Genomic DNA, 24491 nt, shown 5'->3' with positions numbered 1-24491 from the left:
CCAACTCACAACAAATGAAAGTCAAATATGAACCAAAACCCACAGTCGACTGTCAAGGTATTTTACTTGAAATTACTTCTTTTACCATCTAATATCAAATAGGAAGATAGTGAAACAAGTACCTAGTGAAAGGATGCAAGTTGTTTAGTTTAAAAAATGAGAATCAAAGCTATAAAAAAAAAAAAAAAATCTCTCTCTGTGCTTCATGCAACAGGTGTATTCTTGCAACATAAAACAAAGAAATGATAAAAGAGAGAAAATAGAGAGGGAAAGATTATTCAGCGAACAGCTGCTTGAAACATGGACAAACTGTTTCCGTACCCTCTTTCTCTTCCTTCCTTCAAATCGCATGTGAACCCCATTTCCACCATGCAAGATGAAGAGAAGAATCAAAGCCCAACAGATATGAATCCAATACAAAATACCAAAAACCTACAAAGAAAGAATGGAGAAAAAATCTACCCAACAAAGAGAAGGCATGCGAGAACCCATGCTCCGTTGCGGACGCGGAGCCACCACCGTGGGGAAATCGTGGTCCGTGGCCAACCAAAGCTTTAACCACGACCAACCACCACCACTGTTGACGGCCTCTGCAAACACAATTAAAGCTCTAACCCAAAAACCACAACTGCAACCAGAAATAGCGCCTCCACCGAAACATGCATGCCTTGCACCCAAAAACTCGAAAAAATGCAAAACATAAACAAATCCTTGTAGTTAAACCCCAAGCGAACCCTAACAAGAAAACCAAACTAAATAGAAAAAAGGTTGAAGGAGCAACAAAACCAACGAAAGAAACAAACCAAAACCAGAGCCAATCAGCCAAAGAAAGAAAAAAAAATAGAGCAAAGTAGAGCTAAACAGAGCCAATCGTCCATATGCCCTCTCTCCCTCTCGCTCCCACACTGTCTCTTCTGTCTCCCTCTCGCTCCTACACTGTCTCTCTCCCTCTCCGCTCCCCAGAAGAAATCGTTCTTAGAGTCCATCGGACTATCGGACTATTTTGAATGTGGGTCTATCGGAGATAGACTATTCATATTTCAGTGTTGTGCTTAGCCTTTATACGTCGGACTATCCTCCACCGTTCACCGTCCACCATCCATCGGTCTTCCAACAGCTAAGCTCAGAACCAAGCTATCATCCATCGGGCTTTGTCCACCTCAGAACCCACACGTGCAAGCTTAGAACTCGCACGCGAAGATTCTATTTAGGAAGCTCAGAGGGGTCGAAAGATTTCATTTAGCGAGCTCAGGGGGCTCGTCCATACCCTTTTGCTTTTAGTATATATTATAAGATATAAGATATATAAGATAAGATTACTCATTTTGGGAAGATTATGCAATGCAAATAAGAAAATACAAAATATAGGGCTTTGGACTGTCCCGCCGCAGGGCATGTACAGTGGACGAAATTTGTAGGAAAGAAAATAAAAAAGTTAAAAAGAGAAAATTAAGGGGATGGGTTAATAGGAACACGTGATTGGGGACCGCGACAAGGATGGGACGGGGACAGGGACGGGGACGGGGATGGAAAGTGAAGTTCACACCTTGTTTTGGCCCTGATTATATATTTTAAATATGTGTATATATATTATATTATATATATATATATATATATCAAAATACTTTTTAAAATATTATTTTAAGTTTCTTTTATTTTAAATAAATATCTTTTTAAAAATAAACTTTTAATTAAAAATTTGGGAATTCAGGAACTTGTCTCCATCGAGGATTGGGGATGTATGCTAAATTTTTCCCCAATGGGAATTGGGGTCAAAGATGGGAATTAATTTAAATGTTGGGATCGGGATAGGGAGTATGATCCCTTCTCTAAACCCTCCCATTGTCATTCCTACCCAAGGGATCATTCCCCCAAACCCATAAATATAGTTCCAAACAATTACGGTAATAATAAATATAGTATCCAATACTTATAGAAATTATTAAAATTTCCCAATTATTTATTTGAATAATTGGAATTTTTATAATTTAACTTTCACAAAATTAAATTACCAAAGTTAGTAATTTTTAGTAATTAAATTACCAAAATCACTAATTATTGCTTAAAAATTATATTAAATATGAAAATTACTGAAAATATAAAAATATATTTATATTTATTGAAATTAATTTTCCACTAAAAAATAAATTATCGAAATTTTTTAATTATTATCTTATAATATCATTAAATATTAATAAATTGACCAAAATCACTAAAAATATCAATAACTACTCATTGCTAAAAAATTACTGATAATATCAAAATTACTGAAAATGTAAGAAATAAATTTATATTTATTGAAATAAATTTTTCAATGAAAATTTGCCAATAATTTTTAAATAATAAAATTGTATTTATTCATATTTTAATTAATTATCAAATTTTCGGTAACTATTGATTTCAATAGTTAATTTTCAAAAATTTCTGAAATTAAATTACCAAAATCAATAATTTTGAACATGTAATTTTTAGTAATTAAACTTTCCAATTTACCAAAATTACAAAGAATTATAGTTTAGGTTTTGATATTTACAGAATAGTAGTCAATAATATCAGTAATTATTGAAAATATCAAAATATTTTATAAATTAATTTAACCACGTTTTTTGGTTTTTAGATGGTTTATTGGGCATGTAATATAGATTAAGATGTGTTTTAGGATGAATTTTAGGTGGGAGAGATAGCTTAGGAGAAATTTCAGAAGGGGGTTGGCCCAAGTGTTTGGGAATATGAGAGAGAGATATATTATAGGATTAAGTTAATGGGTTTTATTCCTAAAATAAAGTAAATGCGTTTTCTTCCTAAATTAATAGGGAAAAAATGGGAGATTGCCGTGTTAGGTGGCAACTCCATAGGCTTTTAGAGGGAATCTTGTACCCCCTCTAGAATTGTTCCTTGGGGTAATGGAGCACAAAGAGGCCATATGAGGTGGCATAACATTAATTTATACATACATACATACATACATACATATATATATATATATATGTTAATGGGTCATTTGCTATAACACCCCTTCTAGTTTGATGGATTTATTAAATTCTATCCTATATAGTTTATGTTTTACTCAAACACCCCCTATAGTTTGCAATGTTCCTTCTATTAGATGACAATGAAAAATGATAGTTATTAAACCTAATGTCCACTTGAATAAGTTTAATAAAAAGAAAATAAAATAAATATACCATTTTTGCCCCTAATAGGACATGAGCAACCATTCTATTTGACTCTATTTGGTCAGTTTTATTTTCTACACGAAAAGGTATTAGGTGATCATGTTATCATTTTCAAATGTCAAAACAAATATTTCAAGTGAAAAGTTGATTAAGTAAATAGGTTGCAAACTATATGGGAGTGTTTTAGTAAAACAAAAACTATAGGGAGGTTTAAATAAATCTATAAAACTACATGGGGTGTTTTAGTAAATAACCCTATTTTATTTTGACGGTTCTCCTAAGAATAACCAGTTAATCTCAGCAATCCAAATTACATATGAAGATTTCAATTGATTTAGCCCATCCAAATGAGGTATTAAATCAAGTTTAAAATGGTTTGTTAAGATGGTTGGACTTAGTTGAATGATCTTAGGATGCCATTTTGATAGCCCAAGGTTTATATGTTATTTTGCACATTATTTCATTTGGCTTGGACTTTTTTAGAAAATTCGGTGCTTTGCTTGAAAGATTTGATGAAATCTTGGTATATTGCTCTGATGTCCAAGTTTAATTTGCTCTTAAAAGACCATTTTAATAGTCTAAAAATTGTGATTTTTGGAATATTTTTTGGATGGCGTAGATTGGTTAAATTTAGTACAACATTTGGGTGGTTGAGAATAATGCACTGATCTCAAGAGGCCACTTTGATGCCTAGATCTTTTGGTTAATTTGGTAGATCATTAAATCTACATAGAAAGCCATTCTATTTAATTTATTTATTCATAGTTATTCTAGACTTACGAAATCCGTGATTGTCAAAATTCATTAGTAAAACATGAGAATGAGAATACACTGTAAATTGTCAAGTTTTGTACACATTACAGGTTCCTGGTTTTACAAACTAGTTGTGTTTCACACATCAGCAATATATTAAAGAACCATGAATTTGAAATCGTAGTTCCCACCTGATCCTTCCCTTGTTTGGCCTGACGGTTTGACGATAGAAGGAAGAGGGAAAAAGATTTATCTCCAAATATTTTGGAGAGACCTAACTCATCGCTCCTTAAATAATGCAGTTCTTGCACTTCTGTTACATTTAGAAAGGAACAGTGAAAAAGGCATCTAGTTTAAGATGACAAACAGGATTTGAATAAAAGAGAGGAGTGAAAGAACATACCCATTGGTCCTAGAAGAATAAATGAGACCCAAATCAGACAAGCTATCAATCCACAGACAGGCATAAAGAAACGATGCTGAGTTCTGGATTTTATTGGCACCATAGGAAAGGAGCATCTTCTTTTACTAGGGCCAACTAATGCCATGACATCACTTTGATTTTACCCAGGTGAGCTTGAAATTACTCCAGCGTGTATGGAGGGGTGCCCTGGTAGTTTTGTGAGTTCAAGGCTACCTTGTAAAAGGGATGCCCTTTGTGGGTTGAATAGTAGCAGCTGCTGCATGTCCTTAGGAAGCACATTGAACACTGTTTGCAGATCCCCCTTCAGTTTTTGACAAACTGCTGCAGAGTCTGCACTCCCTTTTCCAGATTGTTGCAACTGAATGAAGCCAAAAGGAAAATAGTTATTATTCAACAGTTTTAAGACTATTACAAGGATACTACAACTATTGTAAAACAAGTTTAGCAATCCACATAAATATGATATTACTCGTTTAAGTGTTTCTAAATATCTTATTTTATTGTTAGTGTATAATACTCAGCGCCCAAAAAAAAAAAACAGTTGTAACCAACAAAGAAAGCTAAATTTTCTATTAATTCACAATTTATCAACTACAAAGCAATTATAAATCTAGCTATTTGATCAATAAACTAAACCCAAAAATTTGAGCTTATTTAATCCAAATCCCCATGCCAACTGGACTTCAAAAACCTTCTGGCTGATGCACATCTTATTGTTGTTTGAAAACTAGAATCATCATCCCTTGTTTGTATAGGTTGTTGATGTAGTTGAGCCTTCAACAGCAATAAAGGATATAAGAATCAGTTTCTGAAGAGATTTGAGCATCCCAAAGATACTAAAGCATACGAGTTGAAGAAGGAACCATTGGCTGCACCGAAATTTACAAGCTTATCTGACAACAATTCCTATTTTGTTTAGGAAACCATTAGTTTAAGTCAACTACTATTTTTCTGTCTTATTTTCTGAATTTCTATTCTTAGGAGTTTGTAGGATCCTGATTAGGATCAGCTGAAGTTTTAGTAATTGCTAAATTTCTATTTTAGTCAAAACTTTGAAGAGTTTTATACATACATGTGAACCTGTCCAGAACAGCAGAATTGAATGAGAACTGAAAGAGTTAACTTTTCTTCTTTATGGTTGCCTTTTCTCCTCTTGAAATTAGTGTTGGAGAAGCATGCGATTCTTCTTTTCTCTGCTATTTTCTAGTAGTTCTCTACTAGAAGAAAACTAGCAACTATTCTTTGGATTTTCCCATAGATTTAGAGCAAACTTTATTGGATTTTGATTTTTGAAGTAGGGCTACCCATTGTCATCATCGACCTTTCCTTCTATCTACCAGCCACTATTAGTTGATAGCAAAGCTAAGATGCCTCCTAAAAAGGCCTAAGGTCCTAGTTCCAATGATGAAGAAACCAGTAAATCTACCATGAAGACAATAGAGGAATTATTGTTATGGCAACAAAGACAGACAAAAAACAAAACCAGTTACAACAAAAGAATTAAATTGTTGATCACACAATTGAGGTGTCTAATTGGCCAGCAGGTATGAACCCAAAAACCGCCATTTTGTAGCCAGCTAAAAGGGTTTGCAGGGCCAACCATCCCCAAAAATCTATTTCAGTTTCATTACCAGCCCACTACCTATCTCTAACTTTCATGGCCCCAATCTCGGTCAACACGCTATTTAGTCCACAAAATCTCAAAACAACACTTTTACTATCAAACAAGCCACTTTGCCCAAGCCAGCAGTTAATAAGGTTGGTGTCAAGTGCTTTTGCTGTGGAGAATGAGTCATATTGTATCAAATTATCAGCTAGAAGAACCTGAAGATAGAGGATACAGATTTGTTCTCTAAGACTTTTATGGTCCTAGTTTGATGAACAGGCAACTACTTTATGCTCTAAAGGGTGACGATGAACATTATTTGAAACCTAATATTTTTACACCAAGTGCATTATTATTAGGTTATCATGCAAACTTATCATAACCCTACATTACTGAAACAGTGTTCTTATTAACCAACAATAGTCCATGACCTTACAAGCTTGCGGTTGGATAAAGACCATAAGTTAAAAGTTACTAAATGGTACCTTATGGCATTCTCCATTGGTGATGCATGCAAGTATACTTAGGCTCAGTTTGGGAAGAGTACAAATACAAATATGTACACTGCAAAACTTTGAATCTTGTATTATTTTGTATTGCTAAACCTTGTACTTGCACTGTACATATTTATATTTGTACTCTTTCCAAACTGAGCCTTAGACTTATGTTCTACCATAATATTCCAATAACCAGACAACATTTGCCAATTTAAGTCCTTGAAGAACAATTTGTAATTCTGCTTGAATGGAATTGCCAGTTCTTATTGGCCCAGAGAAGCATCCAATGTAGGATAGTACATATCATGTCTAACACATGCATGCTAAGCATGTAAAAGTATCAAGGTACTATAGCTTAGGACTATTATCTTTTAGCATTAACCTTACCTACTACCTGCAAAACTTAACATTTATGGCTATTGGCTAAATACCTAACTACCTGCTATACAGGTCAACGGACTCAACCGACTGCTGTATGCCATGATAGTCATAAGAAACGTTTTTTGACATTATCATATGACATGGGGTATATAAAAGCCATGCTAATCTTATAAGCACATAATTGATAGTGAACTGGTTTCCTCTGATATTTATAAGCACAGAAAAGGGAAAACCAAATTCTTGTGAGCTATGCAAGTCTGCTGTCCTGAAACTGCTGAAAGTGGGCCTTTCGTCAGTTTACAGCGGAACAACTGCTGAGGTTCCTGATCTTCATCTCTCTGAAGATGGGTCTTTGAAGGATAGCCAAGGTGCAAGGAATGTTTACAGAATTATTAAAAGTGAAGAAAGGTAGTACAAAGAAATGATGAGCTGGGTGGGCTTCAGCAGAACATTTTTTTTCTGAGGAGAGGGGTACAAGCTTTGAGGTAAACAATTATAATGGCGATTCAGAGTTAAGGGAGGCAGAAGAATCCAAAAAAATTGAGAGAGCAGAGGCATTAAGTGGAATCAACTTTCAAAATGAGAGTTTAGTAGAGGAGGAAGTAATTGATGAAAGGAATCATGTTGAAATTCTAGTGGGAAAATTGGGCAAGAATTTGGGGAGGTAGAGACCAGATTTGAGGTTGGAAGGTGCAACAAAAGGGGTTAATGCTGAAAGTAAAATCTCTTTGAAGCCAAAAAAATTGAAGGGCCCAAGCAATGGCCAGTTGGTTCATGTAACAAAGGTTTTTTCTCAGATGGAGGGTCTCTTTGGAGCTGACTCCTGTTACACATTCAAGAGGTAATAAAAGAAAGAAGATGAAAATCAAAGCTAGAATTAATAAAGGGGGATTGAATATTTAACTTCTAAACAGGTTCTAACTTCTAACTACTGTGGAGAAAGGGGCTTTGGGCCTACTGATTTGCAACATGCGGAATCAGATCTAGATCTTAATAAGACTGGCTTAGATTTGGAGGAAGGATCAGAATTACAGGAGAGCGATGATGACCAAATCGTGGATCAAGTAAGAGAAGTCAAGAAGAAAATTGGGTTGGAAGAAGTGGTAGAGGCGGAAGTCCAACTATGTAAAATAATGGGCCTTTTCTTTATGGGTAGGGAAGAATTTGCAAGGAAAGCTTTCATAAAGTTGGAAATGAGGATGTAAGATAATTTATCAAAAAAGTAAGATAAGGCTACCAGAGAATAGGAAAGGTTTTTTGGGTGGTCGCTGTTGGAGTTTGGCAATTGATTAGCATTATAGGGTTCAGTGGTGTGGGGGAGGTTGAAGGTTGTCTTGGGTGTTTCTGAGTTCTTTGTTTTAGTTTTTCTCTTTTTTCTGGCTGATTTCTCATCACCTGGTTTTGTATTCTCTTTTCCTGATTTAATAAACTTTCTTTTTTATTTATCTTCAAAAAAATGCAAGTTTGTATGCATGCATGCACACATATAAATATGCACATCCATCTTTGCATTGATAATTTGGTATACAGATGCAACGAGTATTTGCCAAAATAGAAAAACTGTCATAATCCTGGTTCCAGTATATTGTAATGACTGGAAAAGTTTTCCATATAATAAAATGCACATACATGTTCATCTGTTTTTTTAGAAAATGAAACCAAAACTACAGACTATAGTGCATGGATATCTTTTATTCATCTAATTTAAGAAGTGGAGCCAGCTAGAAAATTAGTCCATAGCAATTGGCATTTTCACTTAAATTCATAATGCCAGATATAAGGAACAAAATTCATGTGTTTTTTTATCGCCAAGAAGAGATAATTTATTAATTTTAAAGAGAGAAAGTAGTACATAATGATGAAAAGACAGCCAAACCAAACAACAGACAATTACAAAGAAGCACAAAACAGTTGCTGTCTCATGACCCCCTGTTTAGCAAGATTATCAGCCATCCCATTAGCAGTCAATCTAACCCACTTGAATTCTACATTTAATTCCTTAGAGATATTTTCCACTTCCCTAAAGGAACAAAACTCATGTTATGAAATGAACTAGATAAACAATCATATACAGCACACAGTAGGTATCTGACCAGGCATCATACAATAGATATCCTAAGATGGACAAATGCATGTGCAGTTCTTACTTTCAGGCATGAAATTACACATTGAAGATGTACATTTGGCCTTGAAAGGACACATACTAGGAAGTTTGTGCAATGCAATTCAATATGAAACCACAGACACGCCTCCTAAGCAGGTATCAAGTATCAACAATTCCAGTGTTCTTGGATTATATTTTTCATTTCAATTCTTCTCTCACCATTTCCTACATCCTACCCAAGGTCTTAAGTTTTGGAAATTTCAGTTATCTTCCATTTTCTTTGGAGTCTTTCATGGGTATTGATGACTTCATTGACAGCTTCCCAACAGAAAAACCTTAACCTTAGGGGGAATTGGACCACTCTAAAATTCTTTGGCTGCGAAAGGGTTATTTTCCAGCAATGGAAGAAAAGTTTGGAAAAAGGAAGCACAAGAGAAGAGGTCATTGACACGAGGTGCCCGAATTCTCTCATCCCCATCCAAGGGTAAAAAGCTCACATCTTGAAGGATCTGATGTTGGCGATGCTATATGTTCTAAGGTAGCTTTAGAGCAAGGGAATGTTCCCCTTACCAAGTATCTTCCCAAAATTTCACCCTATGACCTGATTTTGCATCATATCTTATATGCTGCAAAAAGGTGGGGAGTAAAGTCAAAATAGCTCTCGATGGGATTTTTAAAGAATTATTTCTAGCAGGACCCATGCCCCACCCATTTTGATGCAGCTCATAGATGCTCTTAATCACCAAGAACCACAGTGCCTCCCTTTCCTTGGGGAATATCCATAGCTGTTTACCCAAGAGTGCCTTGTTTTTCTCCTATAAGTTTGTAACCTCCCTCCCAACCCTCCAACCTGCTTTGGTTTACACACATTCTCCTTGTTAGAGAATAAAAACCTATTCAGGGATCTCACCTAACAGCTTAAGCTTTTAGGTTGAATGGTTCCTTGAGATGATATCAGAGCCTATTTGACCAAGTTGACTAGTGTTCGATCCTCACCACCCCCGTAATAATTAGTTGAATTTCAGCACAAGGTATGGGTGGGCCTGTGCTTGTCCACGCTTCAAGCCCAATAGGCTTTCGCATGAGGGGGCATGATAGAGAATACAAACCTCTTCAGGGACCTCACTAACAGCTTAAGATTTTTAGGTTGAATGGTTCCTTAAGACTCCCAATTCATAAGATGCTCAATTTTTTATCACCCCATGAACCCCACAGAAAATTCCTAATTATCTTCTCCATTCTTTGCCCTATCTTTAGTGGGGTTTTAAAGACTGAAAGGAAATAAATTGGAAGGTTGGACAAGGCTGATCTAATTAAAGTTACCCTCCCACCCTTCTACGGGTAATTCTTTTTCCAAGTATCCAACTGTTTTCTCAAATCTCTTGATGATTGCTTCCCAGAAGGATCCCTCCCTCAGATTTCCACCAAGTACTTCAGTGGCCACTCTTTTTATTCCACATCCCAAATTGTTTTCTCAAATCTCTTGATGATTGCTTCCCAGAAGGACCCCTCTCCCACAGATTGCCACCAAGTACTTCAGTGGCCACTCTTTTTATCTCACATCCCAAGTTGTTGCACACTCCTCTAATTCACCTCCTTCTGCATTCCCACTAAACTACACTTTGCGAAATTGATATTCAAGTCTGAATTCTTTCCACAATCTCCAGAATATTCCTTAAAGCTCTCATATCCTGTATTCCCCTAAAGGCCTAAACTCACCCAAAATAAGAGTGTCATCAGCAAATTGTAAATGAGAAACCACTTGCTCTTGCCTCCCCACCTTTGAAAATTCCTTTCCCATTTGCTCTCTTCAAAAGTTTATTAAATATTTCCATGCCCAAGATAAACAACAAAGGAGATAAGAGGTCTCCTTGTCATAAACCTCTAGTTGCTTCAAAGAAATTCTTTGGGCAACCATTAATGAAAATTGAAAAATGAGTGGTCTTTAGACATCCCATCATCCATCTAATCCATCTGACCTGAATCCCATCTTTTCCATTACCCACCAAAGGTAACCCCAATCTACATGAACATATGCCTTCTCAAGATCCAGCTTCTAGACAAACCCTTTCTTCCCAACCCTCCTAAATTCCTCTATTTCCTCATTTGCTATTAGAATTTGGTCCAAAATCTGCCTATCTTTGGCAAATGCTCCTTGCTCATGTGAAACAACAAGGTGGAGCACACCTTTTAGTCTTACAGACAGTACCTGATGCACGAGCTGAAGAGTCAAAATTGGAATTTTATGATATTTTATGTATTTCTGTATTTTTGAACAGTAGGCTTTAGTTTGTCTAGTTATAGTTTGCTTATGTTTAAAATTTCAGAGTTATTGCATAAGTAGGATTAAAGTTATTGAGTCTTCTTTGAATTGAAATAAGATATGGCAGCTTAGTTTGAGTCCTACTAGGATTATCAAATCTAACAGTTTGACTCCTAAGACTATTATGAGTCTAACAGTTTGTACCTTTCTTTAACTTGCTCCACTTCTATTTCCTCTTGATCATTAACCTCAGGCTGATCATGGGTGTTGGAAACACCAACAATTATTGTTTTTTCTTGGCCTGCACCCTCTTGATTTTTAATATCTACAATTTTTATAGCTTGAAATTCTTCTTCTTTAGCTTCATCTTCAACTTCAGCTATAGGATAGGCATCAACATACAAGGAATCATCTACTTTCTTTTCAACTTTGTACCTTCTTCCCATCAACTTCAAGTTCTTTGTTGTAACCTGCTGCTGCTTCTTTTGCTCGAAATTAGTCAACTCCATAGATGTATTTTTCTTGCAAACACCTCTTCATCTCTGCTCATGCACTAATTGGGTCATCGCCTCTATTTTCTAGTTGTTACTCAATAGTTCTCCACCATACTTTCGCATGACCTGTCAGCTTCATGCGCGCAAATCTAATCCTTTGTTTGTCAAGCATGTCGTGCCAATCAAAATATTCTTCTAGTTCAACAACCCAATCAAAGAATGCTTGCGGATCATCATCTCCTTCGAAATCTGGTATTTCCCTTCCTCTTTTAACATGTTTGAAAACCTTGCTCCCGTAGTCAACATTATTAGATCTGTTTTCTTCCACCATCTTCTCAAATAAGTCAACCAAAGACCCTTCATATGGTTCAGAAACCCAACCATCATTGATTCTAGACCTATAAGATTGTCTAGAACATAGCCTAGGCCTATAAAATCAGTCACTGTGAGAACATAGTGAATAAACCATTAGCTCTGATACCAAACTGATGTAGGACCAGCAGCTCAGTTCTAGTTCTTAGAGAATGTTGAATGGTCTTCTTGGATCAGAATTTTATGGCTGTTGATGGCTGTAATGGCTTCTTGAAGGAATAAGAGAGAAAAAAGGGAGAGAAAGAAGAGAGAAAATACCTGGAATCACTCATAGGGTGCCTAGAATCACTCTAGGGCATGGGAATAGACCTGTTCATGGGCCGGGTGGCCCGACGGGCTTGAACACACAAATGAGCCCGCGGTCTTGACCTCGGGCCAAAAAGCCCGGCCCGCAATAAATTCGAGCCGGGCTCGGGATTTGCCAAAATAGCCCGGCCCGACCTATAGACTAAACCCAAAAACCCTAATATCCTAACCCTTCTCATTCATCTCTTTCCACATTTCCTGTTAGCCAAACTGCCTAGTGTCGAACCTCTCTTCTCTTCACATCCTCCTCACACTCTCAAGCAGCCGCAGAACCGGCGCAACAACTCCGGCAGACCGGCGGTGAGTCCTCTCTCTCTCTCTCTTTCGTTCCTCTTCTCACTTCTTCTCTTTCAAATCTCAAACACCAGCGAGGCGACGAACACAGGCATCGGTGGTGGCGGCGGTGAGTCCTCTCTCTCTCTCACGTGAACTGACTCCTCTTTTCATTGTCCAAATCGCATCTCACCGCGAACTGAGCATCGGCTGGTGAATCCTCTCTCTCTCTCTCACTGACGCGAACTCAGCACCGACGATGAGTTCTTTCTTCTGTTAGGTCGGGCCGGGCTCAGGCTCGGGCCTAACAAAATCATGTTTATGAAGAGTAAAAGCCCAGACCAGCCCGGCCCATGAATAGGTCTACATGGGAATCACTAACCATAGCTAGCATAAGCTGAAGAAAACTCAATAAACTTCATTGCCTTTGTGTAAAACATCCATACATATTTATAGACTCTAAACTCATAATAATCCTAGGAGTCAAACTGTTAGACTCATAATAGTCTTAGGAGTCAAACTGTTAGACTCAATAATCCTAGTAGGATTCAAACTAAGCTGTTATATTCTATTTCAATTCAAAGACTCAATCACTCTAATCCTACTTATGCAATGACTTGGAAATTTTAAACATAAGCAAACTATAACTTGACAAGTTAAACCCTATCATTGGACCCCACAGAAATTGTAAAATGACAAAAATACCCCTACTGTCCAAAAATACAGAAATACATAAAATATCATAAAATTCCAATTTTGACTCTTCAGCTCCTGCATCAGTACCTTAACCACAACCTTGTACAGACTAGTTTTGTAAGACAAATGGGTCTGAAGCCATTCATAGAGGCAGCTCCCACACACTTCGGAATCAAAGAAATAAAAGTGGCATTCATTCCCTTCCCAATCTTCCCTTTTCTATGGAACTCATCAAACATCCTCTTCATGTCCCCTTTAATAATCTCCCAACATCCACAATAAAACGCCATTGTAAATCCATCAAGTCCAGGGGCTTTATCTCCACTCATTGCCATCACCACCCTCTTTATCTCCTCTAAAGAGAAACATTCCTTCAGTCTTGCTATCAAATCTGAAGGGATTCTTTCCCTACATATCCCTCTAAAATAGGTATATTTTGCTGTAAAGGAGCATAAAGACCTTTAAAAAGTGACATTATAGTATCCTCTAATTCACCCCTTTCTTGTATCTCCACCCTATTCATCGAAAACCTTTAGATCATATTTTTTTCCTCCTCCCCTCATTAGCCAAAGAATGATTAAAAAAACTTGTTACTTCCATCCCCTTCCTTTAACCACTTGCACCTTGATTTTTTTACTCCAGCAAATTTACTCTCTTCTTATAGTCAACTCCAACTCTGGCTTCAACTCCAATCTTTTTTCCCGTTCCTCCTCCTCCAAACCCCTAACCTCATCTACGTCTTTTTGATTAAAAAATTCCAGTTTCTTTTCCTCAATTGTTCCAAAGACTTGGTAATTCCATTCCTTTGGTTTCCCTTTAGTCTATCTTAGTTTTGCATAAACCGAAAGCCTGTCACACATCCACTTGATTCCCTTTCCCCCATTTCTCTATATTTTCTTGAAGTTAAGGTGTGGTGATCCACATGTTTTCAAATCTAAAAGGTGTAGGACCATAGGACATCTCATCCAATTGCAACACCAAAGCCCAATGGCCAGAGATTGGCCTACACATGGTTTTCACCACAACCGTACCAAAGTGCTCTTCCCACCCTGTGGTGACTAGGAACCTATCTAGTTTAAAACAAACAACACTTGCATATTGGACCGCAAGGGAACATCCCTTAACAAACAAAACAAGTAGACATTGAAGTCTCCCACCAAACACCATGCACCCTCACACATTCTACTAACTCCATAAAACTACTCATATAAACCTCCCCTCTTTCTATAGGATGTAGGACCATAAACATTAGTCAACCACCATTTTTTACTCTAAATATCACTGTTACTGTAAAAGTTTCCATCATTTCATCAACACACTCCACCCGACTTTCCTCCCATGCTGTCACAATTCCACCTAAAGCCCCAAGAGAGAATGTACACCTAACGTTTATTCCTCAACCCCCAAATTCTCATCCAAGCGTCATTGATATTTCTATTTTTGTTTGCCGAAGCAAAATCATGGACGATTTCAACCTTTTTTATGGATATGGAAGGTTTCAAGTCCCTTCATAATCATAACTCTCCTCTTTTTCACACTACCAAGATCTTTCACATTCCAGTTGACTAGGGATGCTCATGGTTTAGTTAACCGAATCATAGGGCTATTTTCCAAACTGAACCAATACTACTGATTTTGGAAAACAAGTAACTGATACCGAACCAAAGCCAATCGGTTAACTAGTTGATTAACTGGCAATTCAGCTCGTCAGCTTTTCAGTTTTTTGATATTTATAATATATTATAAATAAATATATAAATATATAATAAAAATACGAAGTACATAGGGGTCTTCCAATTTGAATCAGAAACCAAAAACCGAACCAAACCAAACCAAACCGAATAAGCAAATTTGGTTCGGTTAATTGGGATATTGGTTTGGTTTGGTTTTTGATATGTGAAAAAAATCGGTTTTTCGGTTTCGATTCAGTTTGTCTACAAAATTTAACTGAACTGAACCGAAAATCGAACTAGTATGCTATATATAATTGTGTGTGTGTGTGTGTATATATATATATATATATGTATGTATATATGTATGTATGTGTGTGTGTGTATATATATTAACCGAACGGCCATTCCTAAATTTCCCTTTGGACTTTGGGCCCAATCAAAATCTTTGTTAGTATTAGTGTTGAAGTTTGACCTGCCATAGAATTCTGTCTTGTTCGTTGACTGTAGAGTAAAGTAGACAGCAAGAAGTAGGAGAGGAAAGAAGAAAAGAGAGAAGAGAGAAAAGAGAGAAAGGCTGGTTCGAATTAGGGAAAAAAAAAAGTTTTTTTTCCCTTGATTCGGCCAGACCTATTATTATATTATTGACTTATTGAAAAAGACTTGAGTGCCCTTCTTTAAGTAAGAGGCACTCGAACTAACATAACAGTACACATCAGCATTCTCAACAAGTACAAAGACTGAAATACCCCTTCACTAACACCACTAACACTCCCCCTCAAGCTGGTGAGTATATATCATATAATCCCAGCTTGTTACATATGTAGTCCACTCTCCCCCGACTCAAGCCTTTTGTAAACAAGTCTGCCCACTGGTTTCCCGTACTAACATATGCAGTTTCTATCACCCCATTCAGCACCTTCTCTCTCACAAAATGACAGTCAACTTCGATGTGCTTGGTTCTTTCATGAAACACTGCCCACTGCTTCATTGGAGTACTGATGTCATATCCTATCTCCTGTAGAAGGTTCCTCAGCCACACTAGTTCACAAGCAGTATGTGCCATGGCCCTATATTCCGCTTCTGCACTGCTTCTTGCCACAACTGTTTGCTTCTTACTTTTCCATGTTACCAGGTTACCCCCCAGAAAGGTGCAATAGCCTGTGGTAGATCGTCTATCAGACATAGAACCTGCCCAATCAGCATCGGTGTATCCTTCTACTACCAGTTTTCCACCACTTCTGTACAGCAAACCACGACTAGGAGCTCCTTTCAGATACCTCACAATCCTTAGCACTGCATTCCAATGTGGGACCAAAGGTTTCTGCATGAACTGACTCACCACACTAACCGCAAATGAAATATCTGGCCGAGTAATGGTTAGATAGTTTAGTTTGCCTACAAGTCGTCGGTATCTGCCAGGCTCTTCAAACACTTCACCTATATCACTGCTCAGCCTCGTATTTGTTTCCATAGGTGTCTCAGCCGGTTTAGTACCCAACAATCCTGTTTCTTCCAGTAAATCAAGCACATATTTCCTCTGGCACAAATTAATGCCATGCTTAGATCTTGCTACCTCTATGCCCAAAAAGTATTTCAACTTGCCAAGGTCCTTTGTCTGAAAGTGTTCCTGTAGGAATGCCTTCAATCTGTCAATGCCCATTTTATCATTCCCAGTCACAACGATATCATCCACATACACCACCAATATTATTTTACCTGCCGAAGAGTCAAGACTGAAGACAGAGTGATCAACTTGGCACTGTTTCAGACCAAACTTCTTGACCACCTCACTGAACCTACCAAACCATGCTCGAGGGGACTGTTTAAGTCCATAAATAGCCTTCTTAAGTCTACATACCTTACCATCCTCCCCCTGAGCAACAAACCCAGGTGGTTGCTCCATGTAGACCTCCTCGAGCAAATCCCCATGCAAAAAGGCATTTTTGATATCGAGCTGATGGAGAGGCCAACCAGACATAGCTGCAAGGGAGATGACGACACGAACTGATCCTATCTTAGCAACCGGGGAGAACGTCTCCGTGTAGTCAATGCCATAGGTTTGGGAGTACCCTTTGGCAACCAGCCGCGCCTTCAGGCGCTCAACACGACCATCTGGCAAGTACTTAACACTATACACCCACTTACAACCGACAGCCTGCTTCCCAGGAGGAAGAGCGGTGAGATCCCAAGTGTGATTATGATGCAAAGCAGAGAGCTCTTCTTCCATAGCACGGCACCACTCTGGAGAGGTAAGGGCTTCCTGGACATCCTTAGGAACAACCACGGAGGATAACAAAGATATGAACTGGCGATGGGAAGCGGAGAGGTGGGTAAGTGAAACAAAATTGGAAATAGGGTGAAGGGTGCAAGTACGCTTACCTTTCCGTAAGGCAATAGGAAGATCTAGGTCGGAGGCTGGTGTCGAAGCTGGAGCTGGATCTGTCGACGGTGATGAAGCTGGAGGAGCTGCAGCCGGTACACGTGGGCGATGTGTATACACGTGACGGATGGGTGGACGGTCAACCAATGGTGGCACCGGAGGCAAGGACGTAGGCATGACTGGAACCAAAGGAGGTGGATCAGCCACAGGAAGAGGAAGAGGAGGTGGTGATGTGGGGGAAGCAGCAGCACCGGACCCCACGAAGAACGGAGTAGACTCAAAGAATGTAACATCAGCACATACCAAGGAACGACGAGAACTAGGATGATAACACTTGTACCCTTTCTGAGTTCGGGAATAACCAAGGAAGATACACTTCAGGGAATGTGCATCTAACTTGTCAGTCCCGGGACTCAGATTATGAACGAAGCAGACACACCCAAATACCCGAGGAGAAAGCGGAAACGGAGACATGTTGGGGAATAAGACACTAAAAGGAGAACGACCATCAAGGATAGACGTGGGCATCCGATTAATTAAGAAACAAGAGGTGAGCATTGCATCGCTCCAAAAAGTTTTGGGAACATTCATGTGGTGCATGAGGGAGCGTGCCGTTTCTACAAGATGGCGGTTCTTTCTCTCAGCAACCCCATTTTGTTGCGGAGTATAGGTACATGAAGTTTGGTGTATAATGCCATGTTGGTCCAAGTATTCTCGAAAAGATGAGGACAAGTATTCACGACCATTATCAGAACGGAAAATTTTGATGTGAACACCAAATTGATTGCGGATCTCAGCATAAAATTTCTGGAAGATGGAAAATAATTCACTTCTTTCTTTCATTAAATAGAGCCACGTCATTCTTGAACAGTCATCAACAAAAATAACAAAATATCGGTATCCATTATATGACATCACTTTATAAGGACCCCAAACATCTGAATGAATTAAAGAAAAAAGACTCGACACACGGTTATCGACCCTAGAACGAAAGGGAACACGATGGTGTTTCCCAAATTGACAAGACTCACAATCTAAAACAGAAAGTTGACTCAATGAAGGGACTAAGGATTGCAACACTTTCAGCGAAGGATGACCAAATCTACAGTGCCACTGGAGAGGAGAAATGGATGACTGAAGAGCCGTTGACGTTCGTCCACCACCATCAAGATAATACAGTCCACCGGCTTCATGCCCTCCACCAATCTTCATCCCCGTCTTGAGATCCTGAAAAACACACATAGAAGGGTAAAAAGTGATGGAGCACTTAAGTGACTTGGTCAGCTTACTAACAGACATAAGATTAAATGGAAGCTTAGGTACATATAAAACAGAGGATAGGGATACAGGGTCTAGGTCAACATTACCAACACCACAGATAGATGACGTGGAGCCATTAGCAAGGGTAACAGATTGTGATGTTGAGCAATGAGTGAGAGATGAAAACACACCTGGAGTTCCCGTCATGTGATCGGAGGCTCCAGAGTCAATAATCCAGGGGTTGGGTGTGGATGCCAAACAAGCCATACCTGAGTGTGCAAAGGAAGCTGTGTTCTGCTGCGACTTGGATTGAACAAACCTCTCATACTCATCACGAGGAACACTCACCATCTCCTTGCCTGGACCATCTGAGGGAGTAGAAGGCATCGGGTCAGCTGACCGTTTCTCCTGTGTAGGGCTGAAACTGGTGTCACTAGTCATGGCATGGTTGGCCCACGTCGAGGGAGGACCATGTAAGTCATAGCAGTAGTTAATGGTATGTCCATCCAAACCACAGTGAGTACACTTCCGTGGACCCGAGCCACGTCCTCTACCACGAGCTCCCCCTGAATCTCTGCCTCCAGTACGACCACCACCACGGATATGTGTAGATCCACCACTACCACTCCTGCCAGGCTGGGTTCCTCGAGTCCCACTTCTGCCACCTCGGCCTCTTGACACTGCAAATGCTGATTTATCGGAGACATTAGAGTCCATAGATCCAATGGAAGCCCTCCGAAGACGAGCAAACACCTCCTCTAAAGATGGAAGAGCAGATCCCCCTAGTATCTGGGCTCGTACTGGTTCATACTCAGACTTCAGCCCCACCAGAAACCGTGTTACATCAAGCTGCTCTCGCTGTTGCTGTTGAACTTTGACATCTGAAGTGAGAGGATGATAGACATTTAACTCATTACGGATATTCCTCACATTGGCATAGTACTCCTCAAGGCTCTGATTTCCCTGTTGCAGATTGAAGTATTCCTGATACAGTTGATATACCCTAGTGGTATTATCCTGACCTGAATACAGTTTCTTGGCATGATCCCACACCTCTTTGGCTGTGTCAAGAAACATGAAGTTCACACTGATTTTGGGTTCCATACTGTTCCACAACCATGTAATGATCTGTGCATCTTCCTGTTCCCAGTCTTCATACTCCTGAGAATTAGCGGGGGGTTTCTCCTCTCTTATATGCTTCACTTTCTTCTTCGCCTTCAGAAAAACCTCTACAGACTTGGCCCAAGGGACATAATTCTCTCCATTCAGTTTAATGGAGGTCATTTGAACATTCAGGTAGTCAGTAGATATCATGACACTAGGTTTACTATCACTGTTATCTGCCATTGCCGAACTCCCTTAATTCTGAGCACTGAATTAGGAGCACTACACACTGCACACTACACACAGACACTTCATCGAAATCTGCACACTGATTTCAACAGCTGAGAACTGCAACACCACAAACCCTACTCACCGAAGTCTGTACACTGATTTCAGTAGTATTAAATGTTGAAAACTACAACACCACAACCCCTACTCACCGAGGTCTACACACTGATTTCAGCGATATCAAAAGCTGAAAACCACACTTGTAACACCACCAACATTAATCCACAACTATAGGAAGCTTCACCATTAAGTAGACACTATTGCCATTCGAATCACACACAAACCAGAATAAACCCTAGCATAAACCCTAGCATACTGCAATCTGAGAACCCATCATGCGAACTGTACTACACCTCTCATGTATTCCATAACAAAAAAAAAAAATATATAAAAAACTTTACCTCATCGCCTGAAGGCCAACCATACGAAGGGCTGAGACACCACTGCACCACACGTACCAGCCCTAACTAGGGCTTAGAAACCACAGCAACCAATCACCAACGACACAATCGGAGGCATAGAGACCTCCTAGGGAAGAGGGCGATCACTCCTTTTCAGCCCTTTTCCCAGTCTCCAACTCACAACTGAGAACCCCAAGTGAAACCCTAATTCGAATGCGCAGAAGGCAGAATTCTAGCAAGTCTGATTTGGTGAACCTAGCTCTGATACCATGTTGAAGTTTGACCTGCCATAGAATTCTGTCTTGTTCGTTGACTGTAGAGTAAAGTAGACAGCAAGAAGTAGGAGAGGAAAGAAGAAAAGAGAGAAGAGAGAAAAGAGAGAAAGGCTGGTTCGAATTAGGGAAAAAAAAAAGTTTTTTTTCCCTTGATTCGGCCAGACCTATTATTATATTATTGACTTATTGAAAAAGACTTGAGTGCCCTTCTTTAAGTAAGAGGCACTCGAACTAACATAACAGTACACATCAGCATTCTCAACAAGTACAAAGACTGAAATACCCCTTCACTAACACCACTAACAATTAGTATTAGGGGAATATAATAATAGTAGTAAAATTAATTACAAATTTACTACTTTACTAATTACTAATTACTAATTACTAGTATCTAGTAAGTGGTAAAGTGGATGTGGGAAATTGGGATTTTCTGATTTGGGAAACTCAAAAGACAGGGCCAGCCAGACTTGCCGAGTTGGGCTAGGAGTCTAGAGTCTAGGAGGGAGCCAAACTGTCAAGAGTGGAAAAGTTTCCAGTTTCCAGTGGAAACTCAAGAGGCAAGCAAAGCAAAACCGTGAATTACACAAATTGAGACTGAGAGAGTCAAAGAGAACAAACTTTACTGAGTTGACTCTTGAGACTGCATAGTATCAGAGATTCAGAGAACAGACTTCACACTCTTGAGACTTCAGAGTTCAGACCTGCACCAGTTAATCCAAGTGAGTTGTTCTTCTCCTTTTTCGGTTTTCTCTGCCTTTATACTTTATCTTTTTTATCATTTTTTTAGTTCACAGTTTCACAGTTCACAAAAACACAGTTCTCTAGCCTTTGCCTTAATCGGCTAGTCCTTAGAGTATAGAGATTTTTTATTATTCTATTCATTGTTCAAACAGATTTAGGTCGAGGGAGTGCAACTTCGAAACAAAATTTTTATTACAGATTTTGCATTTAGGTGGAGGGAGACCAGGGAGTGCAACTGCGAAACACAGAAAGTTCATAGATCAATAAGTTTCAATTATATATTTAAAAAAAAAAGAAAGGAAAAAAAAATAAAGATATCGCAAGTTAATGACTGAACTTCTGATTCACCAAAAAAATAAAGATATCGCAAGTTACTGATTGAACTTCGCAATTTATGATATCGCAAGTTATAATATTAAGGATATGTTTATTTGTTTTGTATTTTTATAATTATTTGATCTATGATATCGCAAGTTACTGATTGAACTTTTCTGATTCACCAAAAAAATAATTATAATATAATTAATTGGTTGAAAGTTATTTTTTCTTAAGTGACAAAAAACCGAACCGAAAACTTAATTGATTAGGTTTGATTTTGAACCCCAATTCGATTGAGGGATATGACCAAACCGAATAATCAGTTAGGTCATCGGTTTGAACCGAACCGAATTGACTGAATGTACACCCCTAGAAGTACATATAAAATATTATATTAAAAAAATTATTTATTAAATATATAGATTTATATAATGCATATATTCATTTATAATATATAGATAATATATACATAAATATACATATAATATATAAATATATGTATACCAGTCGGTTCAGTTAACTGCCAATTTTTTATATTGGTTAACCAAAACCATACCGATACCTTTGATTTTTCAAAAATACTGAACTGAAACCAAACCGACCAGTTCGGTTAACCGGAATTTTCAATTCGGTCTCATTACTTCGGTTCGGTTTTTGATGTTCACCCCTACAACTGACCATATTCATTAATACTCGCTAGACCCTTGCATCCCCCCATTGTGGATCCCACTATTAGCCCTTCTACAAGCAAAGGTTTTCATAGTTCCTATACCCAAAGTGAGAATTTCCACTTCAAACTGCCTCTTTCAAGGTGTTGTTGTTTTCTCTTTCTTATTTTGCTCAACAATTTGGATGCCCATAGCAACCGTAAAGTCTTTTGGTTCACTCTCATTCCCTTCCTCCCTTTTCCTGCCCCAATCTTGCTACCATCATTCCCATTCTCTAGCTCTTTTCTCTCATCCCCATCCTCCCCTCTTATCCCTTCCTCCAAATCCAATATCAAATGCCAAACACCCTCCCCATACTCCCCCAATTTCTCATTCTCACCACTCTACTCATTACTATTCTCCTAAGCCTCTTCATGGCATAAAGTAATGGTACTTGGTATTTTGTTTGTATTTTGACTTTCCTTTCCACCTACAATATTACAAATTTACAATCTACAACAACATAGGGTAAATTAAAAGAATAAATTGGAACGGAAACATTTGCACCTATTTGGGTTGGTTGTAAGGTATGGATGTTGGTCCAATAATATATGTTGATGAATGGATTTGTTCAGTTCCCCCGATTAAGGCATATTTTCCATTTGTATTTGGCTCCTATGTCACTTCTACACCATGGCTAGACTCCTTCAAGGCATTTTTTTGGAAATAAAATAAAAAATATTTTATTAAAACCAATGTTTTAAAAGACGTGGGAAGCATACGCCTGGAGGCACGCCCAAAACACCCTGAGGCGTATGCCAAAGGCGCTGACACCTCTGAGGCGTACGCCTCAGGTGCAAGAGGTGTACGCCTCTTGCGCTTTTTTCATGAGGCATGCTAGAGGCGTACGCCTCATGCACATCTGATATAAAAAGACAGAAAAAAAAAAGAAAAAAGAAAAAAGAAAAAAGAAAAAAAAGGAAAGGAAAGGAAAGGAAAGGAAAAGAAAGGGAAGGGAAAGAAAAAGAAAAAGAAAGAGAAGAAAAAAAAAGAGAAAAGGAAAGGAAAGAGAAGGGAAGAAAAGATAAGGGGAAAGAAAGTGGTTTGCCCCCTACCCCTTCGACTGGGGGGCTTCGCCCCCCAAACCCCCCCTTTCCGCTTCGACAAGACCCCCCCCTTTCAACTAATGCTTTGCATCTTTATTCTTCTTAATATAAAAGATTTTTATTAAAGTTAAAGAAAAAATGAGATCCCCCCTTCCTCTTCATCCTCCTCCTAACCCCCCTCCTCTTAAGGAGGCTTACGCCTCACGCCTCTAGGTAGTGGAACACCTTGCATCATGCCTCCGCATTTTAAAACATTGATTAAAACAAAAAAAAAGAGAAGATACAAGGAGAGTCACCAGAAGTCACGGGAGAGAGAGAGAAGGCAACAAACAACTCCCATAAAAAAAAAAAAAATCTACAAACCCAAAGGAACAAACTCGAAAAATCCAATACCCAAAACTCCAAGATATGAAAAACTCACTATTAATCAAGCATGCACTACGTAACAAACAACCAAGCCCAAACATAGACTAAACAAACATTTAAAACTTCAACCCAATTCAACCCTTGAATGCCAACCTTACTACTTTGACCCAGAGCATCAACGAGGAAAAAAACACCTCAACAAGACACAGTTAAGCCATCCTTACTTCTTTGATGTTCTCTTGAATTTTAACATCTTGTTTGGTCCAATTGTTGGACAGGCTTCCCACAACTTTCACCAACCCCAAGAAGACCCCCTTCCAGCCTAGCAAAAATTTTTGAGACCAAGACATCTTTATGTTTCTTTTGTTTTCTAAACTTTTAACTTCTAGAGTGTCCTTCCTGATCTTCTTCAAAACAACAGGCTCCTCATTGATTATTCCCAGTTCCATGACAGAAATTTTCTCAAAAAATCTAACATCATCCTTCGTACTTTTTTCAGTATCAACTTCTTCAAATCTATCTACACATGAAAAATTATGAGCACCATACAGTAAGGGACTCTCAAAAGTATCCCAAGTATCCTCTGC

The 24491-nt window shown here is 38.5% G+C and overlaps 1 protein-coding gene across 2 annotated transcripts in view; it reads right to left on the bottom strand.

Annotated features, from left to right (window-relative positions):
* Positions 1–3947: 3947 nt before the first annotated feature.
* LOC104601240 (polarity axis stabilization protein) overlaps positions 3948–24491 on the bottom strand; it is a 37325-nt gene continuing 16781 nt past the window's right edge. The window contains exons 3-4 of one of the 2 annotated variants that reach the window (XM_010264516.3): positions 4333–4711; positions 3948–4242 (exon numbers count right to left, since the gene is read on the bottom strand). In XM_010264516.3, the coding sequence (XP_010262818.1) occupies positions 4493–4711 (219 nt within the window). In that variant the 3' untranslated portion in view covers positions 3948–4242; positions 4333–4492. Of the gene's footprint in view, positions 4243–4332; positions 4712–24491 lie in introns of those variants that run through there. The other variant, XM_010264525.3, reaches the window with a different exon arrangement.

Source organism: Nelumbo nucifera, chromosome 3 (genome assembly GCF_055504915.1).
Source record: "Nelumbo nucifera cultivar China Antique chromosome 3, China Antique-T2T, whole genome shotgun sequence".
Classification (NCBI taxonomy): Eukaryota; Viridiplantae; Streptophyta; class Magnoliopsida; order Proteales; family Nelumbonaceae; genus Nelumbo; species Nelumbo nucifera.
This window is presented reverse-complemented; position numbering and strand designations above follow the sequence as displayed.